The 24,120-nt window shown below is 45.0% G+C and overlaps 1 protein-coding gene across 4 annotated transcripts in view; it reads right to left on the bottom strand.

Moving 5' to 3' along the window:
• Positions 1–22,856, bottom strand: part of NHS (NHS actin remodeling regulator) — a 379,093-nt gene extending 356,237 nt beyond the window's left edge. For 2 of the 4 annotated variants that reach the window (XM_008272397.4, XM_051827613.2), the window contains exon 1: positions 21,705–22,852. In XM_008272397.4, coding sequence (XP_008270619.1) covers positions 21,705–22,260 — 556 coding nt within the window. In that variant the 5' untranslated portion in view covers positions 22,261–22,852. Of the gene's footprint in view, positions 1–21,704 lie in introns of all 4 variants that reach the window. The other 2 variants (XM_051827612.2, XM_051827615.2) reach the window with 2 other exon arrangements.
• Positions 22,857–24,120: the final 1,264 nt, after the last annotated feature.

The raw sequence follows: 24,120 nt of genomic DNA, 5'->3' as shown, positions 1-24,120 counted from the left end.
AGCCGGGACTAGAACCGGTGCCCATATGGGACAGCGGCACCTCAGGCCAGGGCTTTAACCCACTGCGCCACAACGCCAGCCCCGAAAAGTTGCAGTTTTATAAATGGAATTATTATATCATTTTCAAACTTCCATTAGTTTTTGTATTGCATAAGTAACACAGAAAAGCAAAAAGTACTTCCTTTCATCTGCCAAAGCAGTTACACATAATCTTAACCACGGGAAACAACCACTGCTAATGTTTTAGAGCAGTGTTTTTCAAACTGTGGTGGTCTGTGGTCCATCAGGAGACCATGAAATCAACGTAGCAGGTCATGACCAGCATTGTAAAAAATGAAATATAAGAAAGTAGAAGAGGAATAGAACTGCAGTGATGCAGAATGGGGTAGGAAAGGATAGGATAGGATAATATAGAAAAGTAAAGAAAAAATAAATAAATGTATCAGAATTTACCACAGAGACAAAGCATTGTTGACAAACTATTTTTTCAGCTACATGTGTGTAATAGGTCACAAAGTAAAATATATTTCTCATTGTGGATTATGGCCAAAACATGTTTTAAAAATACTGATTTAGTATATATGTTTCCATTTTCCCTTCTGTATTCCTACATCATCTTAACACACATACAACAATATGCACACTATTTGGTTACAAGTCTTTTTACCTTTGAAATTATCATAAATATTTCTGGGTTACTAAACATCCACTTGTGTTACTGTTTTAATGGTGGCAGAATATTTCACTGCAACAACATACAGAAATGTTTGATGTACCAATGTATAATAATGTTTGATCAACCTATTTCCTATTGGTAACCATTTTGGATATTTTGAGTATGTGTTATTTATAAGCAACACTGAAGCACCTACACATTCTTTTATTTTCTTTTACCTTTCCAATTATTTTCTTAGGTTAAATTCTGAAGTGAAATCTTTGACAGGGTTTCTTTTTCAACACCTGGTCCCAGATCTGCCAAATTGTATTGTTACTTATTGGAGAGGGAGGGAGGGAGGGAGGGGAAAGGGAGAGGGGGAGGGGAAGGGGAAGAGCGAGGGAGAGGGCTCCCATTCACTGGTTCACACCACCAATGCCTACAGTAGCCAGGGTTGGGCTGGGGCTAAATCCAGGAGCTGTAAACACAATCCAGGCCTCTGACATGGGTGACGGGGACCCAATTACTTGTTTCATCAACTGCTGCCTCCCAGAATCTACATAAGCAGGAAGCTGGAGCCAGGGTCCAGATCCAGGGATTGAACCCAGGCCCTCCAATGTGGGATGTAGGCCTCCCAACCACTATGCCAAAAGCTCACCCTGGCATGAAGTTTTTTATGTAGTAATTTCACAAAGGCCAACTGCCTACCAGAAAATTGATACTGATTTATAAATCCATCATCACTATCAGAAAGTATCCTTATGCATACCTCACCCTAGTTCCTACCCCAAACTGGGCCATTATGATTTTTCTACATCTTAGCCTGCCTGAAAAAAATTGAAAAAGAGCAATTTATTGTAATTTGGGTTGATTCATTCCTGAACTGAGCTCACCCAGTTTATTTATACCAGTTTTCAAGAGCAACATTATAGAATACAGTAGAGTGACCAATGAGCTAGAAAAGAAACATATATCTCTGCAAGGTGAATATATAGCAAATAAGTTATCATATCATATCATATATATGACATATATCACATGATATATACCATATATGAATATGATCAGTACAACTAAGCAAGTGATTAGTTACAGTCAGACTTCAGCAACTTCCTCACCCAATTACAAGTGCTAACCTAGAACACAGTCATATGCCATGCATGCATGGACTAGATGCACAGAAAGTATTTCTTGTCCTGCCTCCAGCCCTTCTGAGCATTGTCCTCGTGTCTTTTTTATGTTTTTGCCTCTGTTTCCCCATCCTAAACAGGAGGCAGAAGGGCATGTTAGTGATAATAAGGTGGTGGTGACAGGAGGAAGAATGCAACACACAGAGACAAGCAGAATAGAGTAGACGGGTCCTCAAATTGAGGACACAAGAGCCACATCTGAATCTTTGACCAGGCCCCTTTTAAACAGTGTGGTTTGCTTGTTTAAACATTTATTTATTTATTTGAAAGTGAGAGTTACAGAGAGAGAGGTAGAGACAGAGAAAGAACTTCCACCTGCTGGTCCACTCCCCACATGGCCTCAATGGCCAGGGCTTGCCCAGGCCGAGGAGCCAGGAGCTTCATCTGGATTTCCCAAATGAGTGGCAGGACCCTAAACACCTGGGCCATCCTCTGCTGCCTTTCCCAGGCCATTAGCAGGGAGGTGGATCCAAAGTGGAGCAGCCAGAACATGAATCACTGCACATATGGGATGTTGGTATCGCAGTCAGCGGCTTTACCTGCTACTCCACAATGCCAGCCCAACAGTGTGATTCTGAAGCTACTAATAGAGTTTTTGTGCCCTCATTTACTAAAAGAATATTATATTACTTCCATCACAGAATGTTGAGGGACTTGTGAAATAACAGGAGGTAGTACTAGCAGCCATACAATGAATCTTGAGGGTGTGTGTGTGTGTGTGTGAGAGAGAGAGAGAGAGAGAGAAATTCGCTTTTTGTCTGCCTGAGCATGTTTAGCAGAATCCTCTTGATAGCACTCAATCATCTAACTAAAAAAAATCAGTGATCTTCCAAAAATGGGGGCAGGGCTGCCTATAGGAAAAAGTCAAGTGGTTGAAGAGTACCCCACAGACAAGAAAGGGAACCTGGGCCAAGAAATGAATTCAAGCAAAAGTTACCCACATCCTCAGAGTACATGTGGATTTTTAAAGGCCTCTTATTCTGCATCAAGCTCTTTTGCATTCACACCTGGCAAGTAAAAATAACATCCCCTTGTTGAACTTCTGACTTCCTAGAGTTGTTCTACTAGGCCGGCATCAGTTATTAAAAGTCAAAAGTGGCGCTGGCACTGTGCCACAGTAGATTAATCCTTCACCTGTGGTGCCAGCATCCCTTATGGACACCGGTTCTAGTCCCAGTTGCTCCTCTTTCAATCCAGCTCTCTGCTAATGGCCAGGGATAGCAGTGGAAGATGACCAAGTGCTTGGGCCCCTGAACCCATGTGGGAGACCTGGAGGAGGCGTCTGGCTTCAGATCGGCCCAGCTCTGGCCAATGCAGCCATTTGGGGAGTGAACCAGCAGATGGAAGACCTTTCTCTCTGTCTCTCCCTCTCACTATCTGTAACTCTACCTCTTAAATAAGCAAAATAAAATATTTGTTTAAAAAAGCCAAAAGCAAATAACACAGTCATCTCTGTTTTTGAAGAAAATCAAGGTTAACGGTGCAAAGGAATTCCCTCATGGAAAAATCACCTCAACTATCCTCTAGCTAGGGAAAAGAATGAAGCAGTTACTGTAAAGTTTAAAACCATGTGCAAATTGATCATAAAAGCCCACTTCCCCAAGACCCAGCTGTGTGTCACTCAGCAACAAATTCCCCTGGGGTTTCTGGCAGCCATTTTCCAGACTCAACTGTAAAGGTTTTGCACACCTCACACCCAAAGTGAATCAAGGTTCAGTGGAAACACAAGCAGCCTTGGGTCTGCTTTGGCCTGAAAGGTGTTTCAGATATTCTCGATATGCTTGAAGGAGAAATCACAGACTAAGACTTTCCACCCTTCAATTCTCCAATCACGGTCATTTCAAAGCAAACAGTGAGGGAGCCCGTGGGGCTGGGGGTGGTGCGCTACTCACTGTGTCCAGGACTTCAAACCTCAGCAAGAGTCTGGGAAGCTGGGTCTGTGTCAGGGGTTTGAAAGGAAAGTTCTGTGAGCAGTTTCAGAACTTGCTTGAAGGCTTTGAAACTCCTAAGTCTACAAAGTTCTGTCTAATCAGGGGTTGCTACTTTGTGGATCAGATATCCCAGGCCCTAAAGGCAAACCCACAGAACAAACCACCTCAGCTGAAGGATAGCAAGACCTCTTCCTCTTGTTTGTTTCTGAGATTTTGCATACAGCCTGGATAATAGGGGCAGCTAGAGATGGCAAGGCTAAGGCTAATCCAGCCAAGGGATCAGAGACCTCATCATTCTCTCTTCCTCTCCCTCCCTCCCCAAGGAAAGGAAGCAATTTGAAAATCCAAGGGGATTCTCCTGCAGAAGAACTGACTGACGCAGTGCCAATAAAGACTCCCATGTCAAACTCCAATTACAAGGTGTTCGGGAGTGATTTGAAACACAGTCTTGAGAAGATCCTGTCTGTGAATGCAAGGGCCTCATAACTATGCTTTAATTGGAAAGGGGAGGGGAAGGCTCTTTTAAGTAGATCAGATTTCCTCCACCCTAGAAACCAAGGCTTTTATTCAGCCTGGATCTGAAAGTCAAGGCACAAAGAAAGTAAGAATCGTTGCTATCAAACCTTGAAGCATCTTAAGGGAGAACGTCTTGTAAAACTACAAGGGAGTTTTTAAACACAACAGAAATATGCAGGTACATTCACCCAAAAGCAGGAACTAGAACATTCCTATTCAAAACAGCTCGATCCTTTATGCCTCCAGAAAAAGAAGACCCTCCAATATAGTGCCTCTTTAATTTAGGGAAAGAACATCAAATAGTTTGGGGTAAATTTGTCATCTGTGCATTTTCAGGAAAACTGATTCTTTCTGCTACCTGCCATGTACCTCTGTGTTAGGACCAGCTGACTGCTATAACAAACATCCTTTAAATCTCACAATTACAGTTTACATCTCTCTCACGTGAAATCCAATCAGGTATAGGCAGCCAGCCTCTCATGTGGTGATTCAGCAACCCATGCTCCTCACCTATATCTTATATGGTGTCCTCACTATATCTTAGGTCCTTGGGCTCCTTACTAAACTCTGCATTCAGCCAGCAGAATGGGAAACACATAACATACAGATGATTGTTTATATCGCCTTCTTAGAGGTGGAACAGTCATTCCTCCCACATTCCATTGGACAGAACTGTGTTACAAGGTTGCACCTAACTGCAAGGGAGGCTGGGAAATGTAGTCCTGGCTGTGTGCCCGGAAGAACTGGGAAGAGTTGCTGAATACCTAGCCATTCCGTGCCATGCCAGATCTACAATCTCTCTCTCCTAGCTGCTCCCTGCCCAATGTCTACAATAAACAGAGAACCACAAGCAGGCCTCCCCCAGTCCATCAGCACAAGTCCACATACACATCCCCAAATAAAGGCATAATGGCAGCCAGATGCTAAATTGTTCTTGCAGTGCTCCATGCCATGTATTAGAACAGCCAAGCCAGAAAAGGGGATGGCATTCTTCTGTCCCCATTTTCACTATGCATCCAACGAACCAGAAGATTTATACTGGCTAAGGAGCTACAGGGGCTGGGTTTATCCTTTTTTAAAGATTTATTTATCTATTTGAAAGGCAGAGTCAGTGAGAGAGAGAGAGAGAGAGAGAGAATCTTCCATCTGCTGGTTCACTCCCCAAATGGTCATAATGTCCAGGGCTGGACCAAGCTGAAGCCAGGAGCCTCGAACTCCATCCAGGTCTCCCACTTGAGTGGCAGAGGCCCAGGCGCTTGGGCCATCCTCCGCTCCCTTCTCAGATGCACCAGAAGGGAGTTGGATTGGAAGTGGGGTAGCCAGGATTCAAACTGGTGCCTATATGGGATGCCAGCATGCCACAATGCTAGCCAGCTCATTTTATCCACTTTTACACCTACTTCCTTTACCCAAGTCCTTTGATGATGATGATGATAATAAAACAACTAAAGTATAGTATCATCAATGGCATGCACATATTAGCCCTTACAATGTATATTGTGCACATGCCATATTGTGCTGGTGCTGTTATGGATTAATTCACTTAATATCCACAACAACAATCTGAGGTGACTACTAACAGTGTCCCCATTTAACAGACAAGGAAACTGAGACACAGAGACTAGGAATTTTCCAAGGTTATATAGCTGGTAAGTGGCAGAAGTGAGAGAATCAAAGGCTGACACATTCTCCTTACCACAAAGGGGCTGGGAACACAAGCACAAGATCACAACCAAATCCCAGTCCCACAGGGACAGAAGTTTGAAACTAAGCTGAATTCAAACTCACTGCAAGGGTTGAGTCACCCAGGCTGATCAGACCACAAACAAGCACATGAAGCAACTTGGAAAGGAGACAAAACCCAAGTTTAGAAGGAAAGGAGGGGTCTTTATTGGTTTTGCTTTGTTTTGTCTTTTCTTTCTCATTCAATAGTCATGGAAACCTCTGAATTAACCAGTCAGGAAAATCCAAAGGGGCTTCAAATTCATATCACAGCTGAGTAGCCTGCCCCACTGTTTCACTCAACTGTCTTTGCGAGCCCAATTTCTCATTATAACATCTACCCTATAAACCAGCCTGAGATTGGCTAGTTTTGGCATATGCGACAAAGGGTTAAAATAAAGCAACAGGCAACCTTATGCAATGTATTTCCCCCCATACAACTGGATTAGTTTTAATTAGCAAAGGCTAAAACTCTGCCAGATGAACACTAGGTGACATCTGATACCTGAGCAGGAGACCAAAATCTCTCCTCTCACAACAAAGGCATGTAACTCAAGTGATACTCCTTGAAAACCTTCCAAGGCACCCTTCTCAGTGTCTCTTCTGGGTTTGCCCACTTCCTCCCACATTGCCCCAAACTTTTAAACTCGAAGCCTACATCTCTCCTGTCTGTGAAACAGAAAGCCTACACCTTCTCACATGGAAAAGGATTTCTGTAGTATTTATTCCTGCTGCATTTCTGCCCCTTCGCAGTTAATCTCTAGAATCAAACTTCCAATAAACATGCTCCATCTTGCACATGAATCACTTCAGGGATGGGGAGGGGGTCAGCTGGGGTGGCAGAATTCCGATGTGAAATTGAAAAGGAAAACACAGATTTACTCACATTATTAAACTATAAATACAGGCTTGAGGAAGGGAGTCCAGATGCAGGCTGGAGAGAAACATAAATATTGATATTATATTCTAATGAACATTATGTCTCACTGGCTGTCATCCGTCCTCATAGCTACCAGCTCTTCCCTCCCTTAGATGTCTAGCATTAAAAATTAAGAGCAGCTGAACTCAACAATTGGGGCCTTTTATTAAACAAATCTAAATGCAGTTAGATATAAGGATCAGAAATAAAATTCTAAACATTTCTTCATCAACAATCAAAGCTTCAAGCATCAGAATAAGCTGAAAATGCAATTAGAATCAGTAATCCTGGCTATTTAGAAGTTTGCTTCAGAGTAACAAGGTTTTCCTTTTCATACCTTTAAAAATGTTATTTTAGCTTTATCTTAGAAAAGCTCTTACGTATAAGTTACTCCTGGGGCCACTGAGGCCAGATTCTTATCCTTGTCCAACATGTGATTAGCCCTATAAAGGCCAGCACCAGGATGTCATAAACAGCCCAACAGCATCAGATCCAAGTGGGAAAACGCCAGAAGTTCCTGTAGAACCACTTTCTTTGATGGCCATATTCATATTACAGTCACAGACAGGGCTGATGCTAGGCCCTCAGAACCAAATCCTACTTTTGTAGCTCAGGAGAGCATGGCCCATCCAGAATGAAGGGCATGTTCTATCACTTAATAGTGGTTGCTCAAGAGGTGGACACAGCTGTTGAAACTCCTCAAATGATACACATAAGATCTGTATATTTCTACCTTGATTTTTAAAAAGGCACTGGAATACCTTTTAAATTTTTCCAAGATAGTAAATAACATTAATCAACAAGACTCTAGGAGAAGTGCCTACTTCCTCAACATCTAATGGCTTTACAAAACACATTGACACCTATGGCAGATTTTGCTTACTCTTCCTAGAAGGAGCACGGTACTATAACATGAGTTCCTGTGGAGCTCTCCGGAGCAGAAATCTGTCATGGGAAGAGGGCTTTGCTTTCTTTTTCAATTTTGTGCCCTTCTGTATGAGTTGAACTGCCTAATTCTAGACACGAAATGAAATATGTCCTTAGCCCCAACCTGGAATCAAGCACTCTTCTAAATACTTGCACCAAACCACCACCATCTCTCACCAGGAACACTGCAGAAGCTCCATACTTGATCTTCCTGATTTGACCCTCCTGCTTCTCCCATAGCCTCTTCTTGACAGCAACAGCCAAAGTGATATTTTTAAACTCCAAGTCAATCATGTTATTCTAGGCTCAAAAGCCCCCAGGGACTACCCACTGCACTCGTAGCAAAAAGCCAGCTCCTGGCATTGGACAACTATGCCCTGTGTGATCTGCTTCCACTCCTCCTCACAGGCATCCTCTTCTCTCTGTCTCCCTATTTTCTCATCTCACATTCACCATACTCCACCTCCTTGCCCTCCCTGGATTGCGCCAGGAATGCTCTCACCTCAGGACCTTTGCACTAGCTCTGGTTCCCTTTGTTGTAACACTATTCCTCCAGCAATCTACACAATTACCTCTTTCCAGTGACTGCTCAAATGCCACATCCTCAGTGAGGCCAGCGTGCCCACCCCATTGAAAATGACAACCCCACTCCAACTTTAGAATCACCCTCACCCTGCTCTACTTTCTTTTTTCTCATAACATCTACCATCTCCTAACATGATTTGTAATTTTATCAAATGTGTTATGCTTGTTGCTTAGGATTTGGCTCTCTCCCTTGGAACATAAGCTTTTTGTAACTTTTTGTTCACTGATGACACTCAAGAGCCTAGCACAGTGCCTGACATTTAATAAATGAAACAATCTGGATGTTAAGGATTTTTGGTCTTTTTGTTTTCTTTCTCTGCTTCCCTGCATGACAAAAAGAAGCCACCAAGAAAAAAAATTCTGAATAGAAATCTAACCAAGCTTGGTCAATTGGTCAATTGCCTCCTTCCCATAACCCAGCACTTTACAGATTCAGCCACAGCTTTTCAACTACTTGGGGAAAAAAAAACATGTATCTATGTCTGATCCAATCATACTATCAACAAAAGCCAGTAATTATCAGGGTCCGATGATGTGCCAGGCATGGTTCTCACTTGTAGTCTTGTCAACAATCTGATGCAGTAGGTACTACTTTTTACCTCCATTCTATAATAGATAAATTAAAAGGAAGAGTCAATAAATTGTCCAAAATCAGCGTTGAAGGGATGGAGCTGGGCCCAGCTTCAGAGTCCACACTCTTAACCACACAGTTTCCTGCTTCTCCACAATTACATACACCAGAAACTTGCCAACCGTACTCCAACAGAGCCTAACCAAACTCTGAAAGTCATAAATTCCAAACCTTTCCTTAAGAAACAAAGAACAAGGATATGAGGTCCTCTAAAACAAAGCAAACACTTTCTTTCACAAAGCAGGCACTATGAAGTCAGACAAATGGACTGGAGGACCCGAGGGTCCCCTTCCAATACAAAGATGTACTCTACAGTGAAAAGTCCAAAGCAGATTCCCCAAAATAAACTCTACCTACTTATCGGAGAAAATTTCAACAGCCCGTCTAACTGCTGAAAGTTGGTCCAGTATGAGGCAGCTTAACTTCACTTCCTTTTGAGTAGGGTTATTAAACTGGGAGATCAAAGGAATGCTACAACATATGGTATCTTGATTTCAGCAAACCATTTGACAGTTGCTCATGATGATAGATCTTTTGGGCAAGGTGGAGAAATGTGGTTTGAACGGGAAGGTGGGGGGTACATTCATGGCTGCTGCAACAATGGTACCCACAGAATGTTAATTAATAGATGTCAACTTGGAGGGATGTTGCCAGTATTGCCTGCCAGTGGGCTCTCACCTTGAATCCATCTGAACAATGATTTTACCAAAGATGTCGATGATAGCATAGAAACATGTTTATGATGTCTGCAGAGAGCAAAATGCTGTGGGCAGTAGCTGACACACTGAATCAAGATTTTGAATCATCACTGATTAGAAATGAAAAAGCAAAGCCAGAAAGATTCCATTTAACAGAGACAGTGGAAGAGTCTTGTGAAATGTAAGTTTAAAATACCAACTGGACTCAGAGAATAGAGAAAATCTCATGTTAAAGATGCCACTATAAAGAAATGGAGTTTGTTAGTCCATAAAAGAATAATGCAATGGTTAAAACAACAAGGACTACCTTCGTCCTAATGGGACATTCAAAGAATTGGATCCATTTGTGTTCTAGACCTGGGGCAGAGGGTGATCAGAGAGAGAGGGGACTAGGAGGCCTGGTTGAAGGAACTGAAGTTGTTTTAGTTTGGATGAAGAAAGCTCAGAAGGGACTTTAATAGTGACCTGTGACATTTAAATGCTGTCCTGAAAAAGAGATTATAGGCAGATACTCCATAGGGTTCCAGATACCAGAAACAGGACTAAAAGGCTGGCATTACAAAAAGAGAGCCTCAATACAGATGAGGACTGTTTAAGAATGGGGAATTGTCCAACAATGAAATCGGGGTGGGGGTGGCCACTCCCCACTTCTGGAAGTCTCAGAGGGCATGGGAACCAGATGGGCTGTCATCCCAGACATTTTTAAAATGATTCACGCTCTGAATAAGAAGTTGGACTCCATGGATACAAAGGTCTTTCCCAAGTCCATGAGCCCAAAGTTCTATGACTCCTATTATATTAACTTTGTTCTTGGTTTAGTTCACTTTAAAAAACTTAGGAACTTGATAAATAATTTGTCAGCATATGAATGCCTAGGTCCTCAGATTACTATGTCAGTACTCCCAAACCTCATGTTCATTAATGGACTGAGGGATGTCATTAATGTTAGAAACAAAAAGGAGTTATTCCTGTCTTAGTTATTCACAAAGACGAACTAGACAGGGTCCCTGCCCTCCAGGCTGACAGTTCAGTGCATTCTAAAACCTTAGTTCAACAAATTTCAACCCTAGAATGAGATCGTTACATTCAGAAACCTTTCCTACCTCATCATTTTTATTTCCATTTATTATTAACATGTGAGTAATGAAGAATTCTTGAAGCCAAAAGAACTTTCAAGAATTCTTGTGATTGATGGTTTGTTGCAAGAATATTTCTACAATTTTTTAACAGGGTGACCTACAAAATCTCAGGACATTCAATTTTTTTAGAAAACTTTTATCTAAAAAATATAAATTTTGAAAGTACAACTTTTGGATTATAGTGGTTTTCCCCCCCATAACCACCCTCCCATCCTCAAACCATCCCATCTCCCACTCCCTTTCCCATCCCATTCTTCATCAAGATTCATTTTCAATTATCTTTATATACAGAAGATCAACTTAGTATATACTAAAAGATTTCAACAGTTTGCATCCACACAGAAAAACAAAGTATAATATACTGTTTGAGTACTAGTTATACCATTAATTCACATAGTACAACAGATTAAGGACAGAGATCCTACATGGGGAGTAAGTGCACAGTGACTCCTATTGTTGATTTAACAACTGACACTCTTGTCTACGGCGTCAGTAATCACCCTAGGCTCTTGTCATGAGCTGCCAAGGCTATGGAAGCTTCTTGAGTTCACAAACTCCGACCTTATGTAGACAAGGCCATAATCAAAGTGGAAGTTCTCTCCTCCCTTCAGAGAAAGGTACCTCCTTCTTTGATGGCCCGTTCTTTCCACTGGGATCTCACTCACAGAGATCTTTCATTTAGGTCATTTTTTTGCCACAGTACCTTGGCTTTCCATGCCTGAGAAACTCTCATGAGCTTTTTAGCCAGATTCGAATGCCTTAAGGGCTGATTCTGAGGCCAGAGTGCTGTTTAGGGCATTTGCCATTCTGAGTCTGCTGTGTATCCCACTTGCCATGTCGGATGGTTCGCTCCTTTTTAATTCTATCAATTATTATTAGCAGACACTGTGACCTTCAATTTTTAATAGAATCAAAAGAAATTAAGCTGAACTATCAAAACAACATTTCTACTCTTTTTTAAAATTGTCCTTGACTAAAATTTTAGTGTCATATGAAGAGAGCTTTATATGTCATTGCAATCTAAAAGTAATACCCATTAAAGGTAGACCAGATACACTGAGACTGAAGATATTTCTGAGAGTTTGTGTGGGCTTTACATTTTCCTGATGGCACTGTGTGGAAAAGACCTCCACACAGAGAAGGAAAGAAACTTTCACTGTTACCATTTTAGCAGTATGAGTCCAACAGAATCTCAAAGATTTTCTAAGTGAAGTGGTAGTTTTGATTTAAAAGCCCAATCCTGTACAACAAAAAGAGTCTAAGAAGAAATGTTACTGTTACCAGTTATGAGAAAATTACAACCATGAATTATTAACCTTTGAAAGATTGCTTTCTTCTCAGTCATTCTGTGATGGCTTTAAAAGCAGTTTTGAATGGAGCTGTTAGGCTCTCATAATGGCTCAGGGAAACTCGCTGAGCATAGCCAGGAGAAAAAGAAATTTAACCACACTTACTGAAACATCAAAAAACCCACATTGACCAGACTGCAAAGGGCTTTTGTGAGTGGTAGTATGAACAGAAGGTAGAGGAAAAGCAGCAGCATCCTCCTAAAATCAGAAGGAACCAAATGGGTTACTTCCTAGTTGCTTTCAGGGATTAGTATTTTTTGTGTCTGCTTTGGTTAAAATTATGGTTCTAAAATAGGGAGTTTGGATCTCCTGGGGCTGTTACTGACCTACTGCACAGGACAATAAACAGCACTCTCAAAGGCTGGCCTGTGGAACATTGAGGAACTGAGGTGGTTTGTCTTTACCATTGTAAACTTGAATTCCTTCCATTTCCCTTCTCACCACTGAAGCCCTGAAGATCGCCTTTTATGCCAATCCACACTGTGAATGCACTAAAGAGTAGTAACAGTTATTTCCAGACCCACTGCAGGGAACTCGGATGGGGGTCATATGTAAGATTAATACAAAGGTACTTCAAAAATTTTGTGAAAATTGAATTAAAAGACAAAATATTTTGATGTAAAAATACTGAAATCCATGCATAGTTTTTTTCATAATATGTACTTTTCAGGAACTTTAAAATTTTATTTATTTATTTTATTTGATAGACAGAGATCGCTCGCCCATCTGCTGCTTCACACTCCAAATCCTGTAACAACCAGGATTGGGCTAGACCAAACTCAGGTGCCAGGAACTCAATCCAGATCTCCCACAGGGATGGCAGGGACCCAAGTACTTGCTCCATTGCCTGCTGCCTCCTAGGATGCACATTAGCAGGAAGCTAGAATCCAAAGTGGAGGCGGGACTCAAACCCACGCACAGTGATATAGGACACAGGCATTCCAAGAGGCATCTCAATCACTGTACTGAATGCCAGCCCCTTTGTGAACTTTTGAGGATTCATCGTATCATAATTCTTGGGGAGGTAGTATAAAGAAAACAAGTGAAAAAATCACTTTTTTTTTAATTTATTGACAAACAGCAATTGTACATATTTAAGGGATACAATGTAATATTTTAATATATGCATATATTTTAATGATCATATTAGGATAATTAGTATCCATCACTTCATATATTCAAGGTTTCTTTGTAGTGTGTACATTCAGAAGTCTTTCTTCTAACTATCTGGAAAGTACAGTATGTTATTGTTAACTATTATTACCTTATTGTACAATAGAACACCAACAGGCTTGCTTTCACAATAAGGGAAAAAAGTACTTTTTAATTCAATAAAAGTAAACTTTTCTGAGATTTGACTTACCTATATATATTATACTTGTGGTCCCTTAATCCTCACAGCTTAAAGGATAAACAGATTTTCTTGGTTTATGTTTCCCCAGAAGCAAGACCCTAATAGTACAAGTGTAAGTCTGAGTACAAGTATTTTATGTGAGAAGTGACTCCAGAAAACACCAAAGATAAGCAAGAAAATCAAGACAGAGAAAGAAAGGCAATGAATACATGGTATGTTATTATCAAATCACCACGGTGGGCAACTGGGTATCAGCCCTACTGGAGAAGACTGAGAGATGCTGTAGAACACACAGCAGAGCTCTCCAATCCAAGGGTAAGGAAACCAACATTTGGCCACTAACTCCCTATCCATAATTGGCTGAGTGCTGCTTGAGGGGAACTAACTTGTTGGCATCTTTGGGTTACCTATCTGCAAGGCGAAGCATGGTCCATTAGCCAGAAAAAAATAAAAGCCACAAGAGTCACAAGAGTCTACAGTAAGCATTCAGCATGAGAGAAGAGAGTTGAAGGAATATAAATAGGGCACCAACAGTGTCTGCTGTACAGGATGACAAAAGCTAAAACAAGGAACCAACATTGTGGCATAGTGGGTAAATCCAACATCTGCAATGCCAGCATTCCAAATGGGCACTGGCTCGAGTCCCAGCTGCTCCACTTCCAATCCAGCACCCTGCTAATTCACCTGGAAAAGCAGCATAGGACAGTCCAAGTCCTTGGGCACCTGCATCCACATGGGACACCCAGAAGAAGCTCCTGGCTCCTGGCTTCAGACCATTGCAGCCATTTGGGGAGTGAGCCAGCAGATGGAAGATCTCTCTCTCTCTCTCTCTCTCTCTCTCTCTCTCCCCCCCATATGCGCGCGCGCACACACACACACACCATAATGCTGACTTTCGAATAAATAAATAAATCTTTTTTAAAAGCTAAGACAAAGGTGAGCATAGAGTTCTAGAAAAATTGTGGGTAGGAGAGGTACTGGACAAGAAGCCAGGTTCTGCTTCACAGGGAAGAAGACATATCAGCTGAATATCAAAGAACAAAATTAGACAGTGAGGGGCCAGCTCTGTGACGCAGCAGTTTAACGCCCTGGCCTGAAGCACCAGCATCCCATACAGGTACCAGTTTGAGTCCCGCTGCTCCACTTCCAATCCAGCTCTCTATGGCCTGGGAAAGCAGGGCTCCTGCACCCACATGGGAGACCTGGAGGAAGTTCCTGGCTCCTGGCTTTGGTTTGGCACAGCTCTGGCCATTGTGGCCAATTGGGGAGAGGACCAGCGGATGGAAGACCTCTCTCTCTTTGCCTCTCCTTCTCTCTCTGTGTAACTTTGACTTTCAGTGTGACAGGTGCATAGAGCTAGACTAGAGGGGAAAGTGGAGAAGGCAGGGAGGGGAAATAAGTGAAAGAAAAAGAAATGAGGCTTGCCAAGTAGACAGGAGAAAATCATGAAAGGTCTTGGTTTTAACACAGTAATTTACTAAATTTATGTGTCAAAAAATAGCACAAAACTCTCCTTATTGAACATATATCTTGTAGTCTCAGGGCTGGATCCTAATTCTGAGCCCCACCACCTTCTAGTTGTTGCTACTTGGAAGAAAGTTTCTAATTCTCAAATGAGAAAATAATAGTACTTTTCTCATTGAGTTACTGTGAAGATTAAATAAGGTAATTCAAACAAAACTCTTAGTACAGGGCTTGACAACTAGCAGAACTCAATAAATGTTAGCTAAAAATAAAATCAATCCACTTGATAAATGACAAAAAGTATTATAAAAATGTAACAGAGAAATGATGGTCTTTTCAATAAGTAGTAATTGGTCAACTATGTATCCATGTGGAAAAATTCATCTTAACCCCTACCTCACACCACTTTCAAATATCAATTCCATATGAATCATGATTCTAAATTACAAAGGCAAAACAAAAAAGTTTCTAGAACATATGAGATATCTTCACACATGGGATTGACTAGTTAAGAATTTGCTTAAGAACAAACAAAAGAGAACACACACACACACACCATAAAATGAAATAACTAATAAACCAGACCACATAACAATAAGAATTTCTTATCCAAGACAGTGAAAAAGACAAGCCACTGAGTAGAAAAGGATATTTGTAATACAAGGAGTCTTCAGAAAGTTCCTAGGAAATGTATATTATGAAAAATCTGTGCATGGATTTCAATTTTTTGCACCAAAATAAACTTATCTATTAACTCCATTTTTCACAAGCTTTTTGAAGTGAGCTTATACTTACAGATGAAAAATGATTTGTAGTCATAATATATAAGCCTCTCCTACAATACAATGAGAAAATCTACAAGAACTGTATTGAAAAATGAGGAAAGATCTTGAATAGGTAATTCACAAAAGGGAATATCCAAATAGTTAAAAAGTATGCATGAACAGGTATTCAATCTCACAAGCTCTCAGAGAAGTACAAATTAAATCACTGTGACATTTCATTATATACCCACCAGAGTAGCTACAATTAAAAAGACAATATCAGTGTCAGCAAGAATGTGGAGCAACTGGAATATTCATATATTGCGGGGAGTGTAAGTTGCTAGGATCATGTTAGAAAACTGTTGGGTGGTATCTACCAAAGCAAACATATCCATCCCCTTTTATCAATAATTCTACTTGTAAATACATATCAAACATCTGTGTATACATAAGCTCATCGGCATCTGGTACATTCATTAAGTTACTACTTCGGATGCCCACATTCCATATCTAGATGGATATGGGTTTGAGTCCCAGCTTTGCTCTCTATTCCAGCTTCCTGATAATGCAGAACCTGGGAAGCAGCAAGTAATGGCTCCAGTAGCTGGATCCCTGAAATGTACATGGCAGAACTGGACTGAGTTCTCAGCTCCTGGCTTTTGCTTACCCCAGCCATGGCTTTTGTGGACATTTGGGGAATGAACCAGTGGATGGTTGGTTATCTCTCTCTCCCTCTCACATCTTTCTCTGTCCTTCCCCTCTCCATGTCTCTGCCTTTTAAATAAATAAAATAAATGCATTTAAAAAATTTTAAAGGCCCATCAAAAGGCATGTAGAAAAAATGTTCAAAGTAATATCTCTAAACTGGCAACAATCCAAATGCGCATCATCAGGAGAATGGATCAAGAAAGCATGGTATGCATGCACTATGGTATTTTACTCATCAATGGGAATGGACAATCTACTATATATGCAACAACATGAAAAATTCTTACATAATATTGAGTAAATAATGCTAGATTCTAAAAATTACATATATAAATCCGATTATAAAAAGTTAAAAATACTAAAATCTAAGTAATGGAGTAGAACTTGGGAATTATTGGTTACCTTCGGGGAGGGGGACAATGACTAATGAAGACTTGAGGGGAAAGTGAGTGTTTCAGGTAAGGCAATGCTTTATTTCTTGATTTCAGTGGTTACATGGGTTGTTTTGTGAAAATTAATCAAGCTGAACTCTTATGATCTGTGTTTTTTTAATACGTAATGGTAAACTTTAATATAAAATTAACAACTCAGTAACTAAATATAATCAGCAGCAGTCAAAAGGCCAACAATATTAAAATGTCTAAGGATGAACATCTTGGTGTTGAGGCCCATGAAGTAATTCCAAAGCCTCAGGTGTTAGTGACTGAAAAGCTGGACTTGGTTCAAGTTTATGGCCATAAATCTCAGAAGGCTCTCAAAACAGCCAGATAATTCCACTGTACTTCCTTACTGCATCCACGTTCCCTCCATGAGACAACTTATTAACACCTCCTTCTCTTTGCTCCTCACATTGCCAACAGCCGCTCAGCTGATGACCTCACCACATACTTTGCAGAGAAAATAAATGTAACCGTAGAACACTTCATCCCAGTGCTGTCAGTCCACCAGCCCACCTGCCTCTCAGCTCTGTGCTCCATCTTCCCCTCCAGGTCTCATGGACGAAATGGGGCTTTCATCTCGTCCCTTCCCAGCTACTCAAGGACTTCCACAAATATTCCATTTTCTCCACAAGCATCCATTTCCTTCTCTCCACAGAATCCAAATATGCCTAAATCATCAATACTTTTTAAGAAAATTCACCTCAATATCTCATTCCCCTCCAGGCACTGCTCCATTTCCCCTCTCCCTTCAGAGTAAAACTCCTTACAAGAATTGCCCACACTTGCTATTTCTTCTTCCTTTCCTCCTGCTCTTTCTCCAGCCCTTCCTATTTGGCCTGCATCTCCATCTCTCCGCCAAAATGGCACCTATCAATGCCATTATCTACTTACAGGTTACCAGACTCAATGGTCTCTTGTCAGTGCACATCTTGCTCTCAGAAGAATTTGATCAAGCTGACCTCTCCCCTATTCTTGAAACACCTTATCCTACCTTCCATCATAACATACTCTCCTGATTTGCCTTCCAGCTGTTTGGCTGCTCTTTCTCGGCCTTTCTTCTCTCTCATGAAACTTGCAAACTTGAACTTCCCTAGGCCAAGGCCTGGCCCCCTTTTCTTTACTATCTGCACTGTCCCCAGCTCCAACACTTCTTTCCACCCTGGACTTCTCTCCTGAGCTCTCAACTCATGTATCTGGTTGTGTAAGACACATCAGCTGTCTTAAACTTAACATGACTCAAATTGAAAACTATTGTTGCATTTCCTCCACAACAAAATATTCACTGCCTCACTAGCCTTCCCTATTTTTGTAAATGGTGCCACCTAGAATGAATGAGTTATTTAAGCAATAAGTAAATAAATATGTGCTGCAGTAGGTAAATCCTCTGCCTGTGGTGCGAGCATCCCATATGTGCGCTGTTTTAAGTCCCAGATGCTCCTCTTCCAATCCAGCTCTCTGCTATGGCCTGGGAAAGCAGTAGAAAATGGCCCAAGTGCTTGGAGCCCTGCATCCATGTGGGAGACCTGGAAGAAGCTCCTGGCTCCTGGCTTCAGATTGGCCCAGCTCTGGCCATTGTGGCCATTTGGGAAGTGAACCAGTGGATGGAAGACCTCTCTCTCTACCTCTCACTGTCTGTAACTCTACTTCTCAAATAAAATCTTTTTTAAAAAAAACTAGGAGTCTCCTTTAGTTATTTTTTCACACTCTGTACCCAATCTAATCAGTAAGTCCTATGAATTTATTTCCAAAATTAATTCAGAATCTGACCACTTGTCACCGTCTCCACAGCTACCTCCCTATAGTCCTAGCCATCACCACCAGACACACTATCCAAGTGGCCTGCCAGCCTTCACACTTGCCTCCAGAATGACTTTGCCAAAGTGTGCATCAGATCATGCCACCCATGTTAAAGGCCTCCCAGCTTGTGCCAGGGCAACAGGAAGCAGTAGTTAAGGATGAAGCAGCAAGCAGATTGTGCTGGGGAATGGCGATCTCGGTGGGAGCAGCCAGACACCCTCAAGGACGTAGAAAAGGGAATAAGTGCACTCCTGGGCTTCCTCTCGCTTTGAAACTCCCCTAGGCTGGATCAATGCTAAAGGGATGTGCACAAAGTGCCTGGTGCCCTGCCCACAGCCCCTCTGCCCTGCTCAACCCCTGCAGACATTCCTATATTCACTACAGGCTTCAGTCATCTCTACCTGGCCCTGAAGCATGTTGGGACCACACATGGGGCAGGTCCCAGATGCCAGAGTTCTTGTTCCAGTGCTACCTTGCATAAGTGAGGCCTGTGTGCAGAAACAGTCCAGCTCCCTCATTTCCTCAGTAGAGGAGGTATTGAGCTCAGAGTGTCCCCAGCTGGATTAAACCCCAGTGGTGCACAGTCATACCCAGCTTATACCTTGTATAGGCTTCCCTCCCTGCCCTGTCTCACTTCCGCACTCCCTTTCTGTGTTTCCTGATATCGCCTCCCAAATGAATTCTTGCAGTGAAAATCCTTGTCTCCAGCTCTGCACTCTGGGCTATCCAAAGTAAGACACACAATATTGTGCTTTTCCTCCCGAAGGTAATGCCTGTTATGACCTCAAATGAAAACAATGCTGTCTTAAATTTAAATGGACAAAAGAGAGATCTGAACACAAAGTATGGAAGTAGCGCTTTAGAACAATGAAAAAAACAGTAAGAGATGTTAAATCCATCCCTGGGTACTATGTTAACCTCATCTTTATCTAGTCACATATCAGTATGTGTAGAGTATGTCATTACGTGTATGCATACACTGATGATCCTCTCCTAGCTCCATAACCATTAGTTTGTACTCTGCTCAGCGGCAAGGACTGGAAAGGACTGTTAAACTCTGAGTACCTAACTGCCCATTGCTGCTTCTCCAGAAAATGCAGACGGAAGCACACATTCCACTCCCGCACTGTTTCACTTGTGTGAAAGCTAACTTGAGATCTCTCTCTCTCTCTCTCTCTCTCACACACACACACACACACACACACACACACACGGGAAGTGTATGCACCACTCAACAGGCTGCAAAACTTCCCTCCAGTACTTCTGAAGTACTGAAATCAGCACTCCCCCAACTACACTGCCTAGCTCTCAGCACCGTGCAAAGCGAAGGGCCTGGCCCTGCTGTGTGGTTTGGGGTAAGAAGGAGGTAGGATTAAAGCGCTCATTTTAAGTCCCAAAAGTAAAATACGACTTGGCCTACGGCAGTCCTAATTCTTTCCAGAACTCATCCCCGGAATTGCCCTTTTAAACAACCAGTCATTAACCCAACTCTGGGTCTTTTATAGCTGCGAAAACCGATCGCGCACATCATTTATTCATTACGCTTATTATTATTGTTATTGCAGAAAGCAGCGAATTCCCGAGGCGGGGTTCAAAGGGTTTTTCAGAGGAGCAGAGGAAAAGGGAGAGAAGGTGCGGGCGGGCAGGGACCTGGAGAAGGCTGGGCTGGGTGGCCGGGGGTGGGGGAGAGGTGCCCGGAAATCCCCAGGGAAGGATGCCGAGAAAGTGCCTGGGTCCCGCGCACTCCCGAGGCCACTGTGCACCGGCGCAGCTGCTGCAGCCCCCGAGGAAGCTTCTTACGTAAGTCTAAGCCGCTGACATCACCTTCGCTGCGAGCGTCGCAGCTCGACTAGGCGCCAGAGGACGGACGGGCGCGCCAGCCCGGTGGCCCTGTCCACCATCCTGGCAGTCCCTAAATGATTCCGCTGCCCCTGACTGTGAGCCAGGGGACCCGCCTGCATACCCCCTGGAGCGTAGATGACATAACTGAGAGTCCGGAGGTGTCGCAAGAGTGAAGTGAACGCGCAGCGGAGATGTCCAAAGATCTCCCAGCCCTCCTTCCTGGCTCCCCGCAGCCAGCCTGGCGGGACTATTTCACACGGAAGTCCGCAGGCGACAACCAGCCCGGGCCGCGGGAGAGCAGCCTGCAGAATGCTTGGAGAGCAGATGCTCCAGCAAACCGCTTAGCAGAAACCCCGGACTGCTGAGGCGGACAGCGTGCCCAGGGGGCTCCGGGCTCTCCAGAGGGCTCAGGGCCTCTCCCTCCCACGCCCCTTCCCGCGGCCCCTCTGGCACAGGAGGGTTTTCAGCAGAACGCTTTGGAGTTCACTCCAGGAGGCCAGCTGCGCCGCGCTCGGTTTCGCAAGAGGGCAAGGCACGAGTTCGGGGCTCGGGGTCGCCCTGAGAGCATAGCAAGAGTGGCCAAACGGCATGCTGCTGCAGAAGCCCTGAAAAGACACGTACTGCTCCTGGAACCCCCAAACACGCATGGGGTGGGCTCTAGGGCTGGGGGCCAAGCTGCTGGCCACCACAGAAGTTATACCTCTCTGCCCTCCCAAGGACACGAAAGGCGAGCCCGGGAGGTGAATGACAGAGCCTCCGCCTCCCGTGCTCCCCAAAACGCTCCCTGTCTGCCTCCTCTCGGCTCAAGGCTGCCTGCGAATTCACAGGGTGTCCTTTAACTTTGAGCCCTCCACTCTGCATCCCCGCATCGGTGTCCAGCCTGGCCACTCAGGCCCAGGAGGATGGCGGTGGATCTCGGGGCAGGGAGGGCTGCGAAGCCGAGAGTGAGGTGCAAGCTGCCGCGGGCGGGCGCGGCGCCGCGGGGCTGGGGTTGGGGTTGCGGCGACCGCGGAGGGCGCGAGGGTGCGGCGCAGGGGCCGAGCGCCCAGAGGGCGGACGGCGCGGGTACTCACGCACTGCCTCCTGCTTGGGGTCCAGCGTGCCGAGGACGCGCTGCACGCCGCCCAGCTTGCCCTGCAGCGCCCAGACGCGGCGATGGGTGAGCTGGATGTCGCTCTCGAGCTCCTGGAAGAGGCTGCATGCGTGCCGGGCCACGTCGGAGAGCTGCCGGAGGACGCGGGCCAGCGCGGCGTTGCTGACTGCGCACAGGTCCAGCATGAGTAGCACAGCCGCGGCTGCCGCCGAGGACGCGTCGCCAACGGCCGCCGCCGCCTCCGGGATCCCCGCCGCGATCTCCTCGCCGGCCGCCGGCGCCTCGCCGTGAGGCGGCTGAGCCTGGTCTGCTGCCTCAGGCAGCGGCGGTGGCGGCGGCGGCAGCCCGGGGGGCGCGGCGGGCGCGCGGGGAGGCTCCTCTGGCCCCGGCGCCTCGGCCTCCTCGAGCCGGCCGGGCGGCTGCAGGGGCGGCGGCGGCTCAGCGCTGCCTCCACTCGCGTCCTCTGCTGGGCCGGGCGCCGGGCGCCGCTGCCGGCACAGCCACTGCGGCTCCACGATCCGCTTGGCGAAAGGCATCCCGCGCAGCCGGGTCGCGACTTTCTGTTCTCTTCCGAGCACCCCTTGTGAGCTGCGGACCCGGCGCGCCCACCTGAACAAGGAGAGGGCAGGAATCAGCCAAAGGCGCGATCAGGCAGTCCGGATATGTAGGGGCTCCTTGCTCACCTGGCCTCCTCCTCTTCCCCGCCCTCTCCCTAGCAAATCAGTCCAGCTGGTCCTCTCTTGGGTGCACGCTTCCCTGGGGAGGATGACAAGCGCCGGGCACAGAAATCCTGGGGTGTGCCTGGGCTCTCCTCACTTGCTTCCAACTGGGGTCGGCTGGCTCAGCTCCATCGCTCCTGCGCTCGCTACCGCCGCCGCCGCCTATATAAATGGGTGTGTGTGTGTGTGTGTGTGTGTGTGTATGGGTGGGTGGGTGTGAGTGTGTGAGCGCGCCTCAGTTTGAAAGTACCCCGGCGCAGGCCTCTCCCCGCGCGCCCCTCGGCCGCTCCGGGGAGCGAGTGTGCCCGGGATCTCTCCTCTCTGGGCGGGGAGGAGGTTTCTAAGAGGCGCTCTGAAAACCCGGAGAGAGGAATCCGCCTCCAGTCCGGGCGCAGGAGGCGGCGCGGGGGCGGCGGAGCGGACGCAGGGCGGGGGAGGCCAGGGCGAGGGGGGCGCAGCGCCCTGTGCGGCCGCTGGGAGTCACTGGTGGCCTCGCGGCGCAGGGCAGGTTCTGGCGCGAAGACACTTCCTCAGGTCCAAGGGGTGAGGACTGAGCCGGTGGGGGCGGGGAGGCCTCAAGTTTGGGAGTAGGGGTGTGGGTAGCAAGCGCAGAGGGAGGCGGGGAGGGTACTGGGGACGCGGCCGATTTGGCCTGTTGCAGCAAGTTGCTTCGCCGGAATTCCAGCTCTGGGCAAGTCCTTTGGGCTCTTAGAGGGGAAACTTGACTACTCCTTCAGGGTGCCCCGGGCTCTGGGAGCGCAGTGTGCAGCTGCAGAGGGTGACGGGTGTGGGCTCCTGCTTGTGCAGCCCCAGTGACCAGAGTGCTGCTTATATCCCCTTCCCAGGCAGCACGTGGTCGCGGGCTCTGGGCACCCTCTCTACAGAACATCATGAATGAGACCCAAACCACCAATGAGCAAAACCCCAGAAAACTGCTGGCAAAACTCGTTGCACGTTAGATGAGATGAACACGATTCTCTTTGTCACCGTCCTAGGCTAATCATACGCAGGGTTTTTGAAGTTGTCCGTCAGAGAGATGATTCACAGAAGAACGAAGTTTTCCCCTTCAGTTGACTGAAAGGTATAATTTCTTAAAGGGCATACATTTTCGATGGCAGCAGTCTGCAGGCTGGATGCTGTCAACCTAAAACGTAAAGAGTTTGGGAAATGTTAATAAAATGCATGCTTTCATCTCTCCAAAAAGTATACTGGCAAAACAGCTTTGTATTTTAAAGTCACAAGCCAGATCTTGGGAATGCAGCCTTCGTTTCACGTGTTGAGAGTGAATTTGGGGAAATACGTTGTATGGCAACAATACGGTGCTGCAGAGCTGCCGTGGTGTCTCCTGGCCTCTCGGTCTTTATTGAAAGGCCGCTGCGCAGGGCTCAGTGGTTAGCAGTCTGGACTTGCCCACATTTTGGTTATAAAGGTTTCAACAGAGCCTTGTCTTATTCCTCCTAAAAATAATATTCTTGGCAATTGAATGTCCTTGTTCATAAAAGATCCAGGCTAGGGCTTTGGGGGTAAAGGGTCATGATGTCCACAAGGTACACACAAATGATTGAGTCATAACAAGGAAGATGATGACAATAATGTGTATGTGTAAAGAGAGAGAACAAACTGGCAAAATGTAGAAAATAGTCTAGGTAAAGGACATATTGAGGATTGGCATGCATT

The sequence above is a fragment of the Oryctolagus cuniculus genome, chromosome X, assembly GCF_964237555.1.
Source record: "Oryctolagus cuniculus chromosome X, mOryCun1.1, whole genome shotgun sequence".
NCBI classification, from domain to species: Eukaryota; Metazoa; Chordata; class Mammalia; order Lagomorpha; family Leporidae; genus Oryctolagus; species Oryctolagus cuniculus.
The sequence above is the reverse complement of the archived record's forward strand: the minus strand, read 5'-3'. Positions and strand labels throughout refer to the sequence as shown.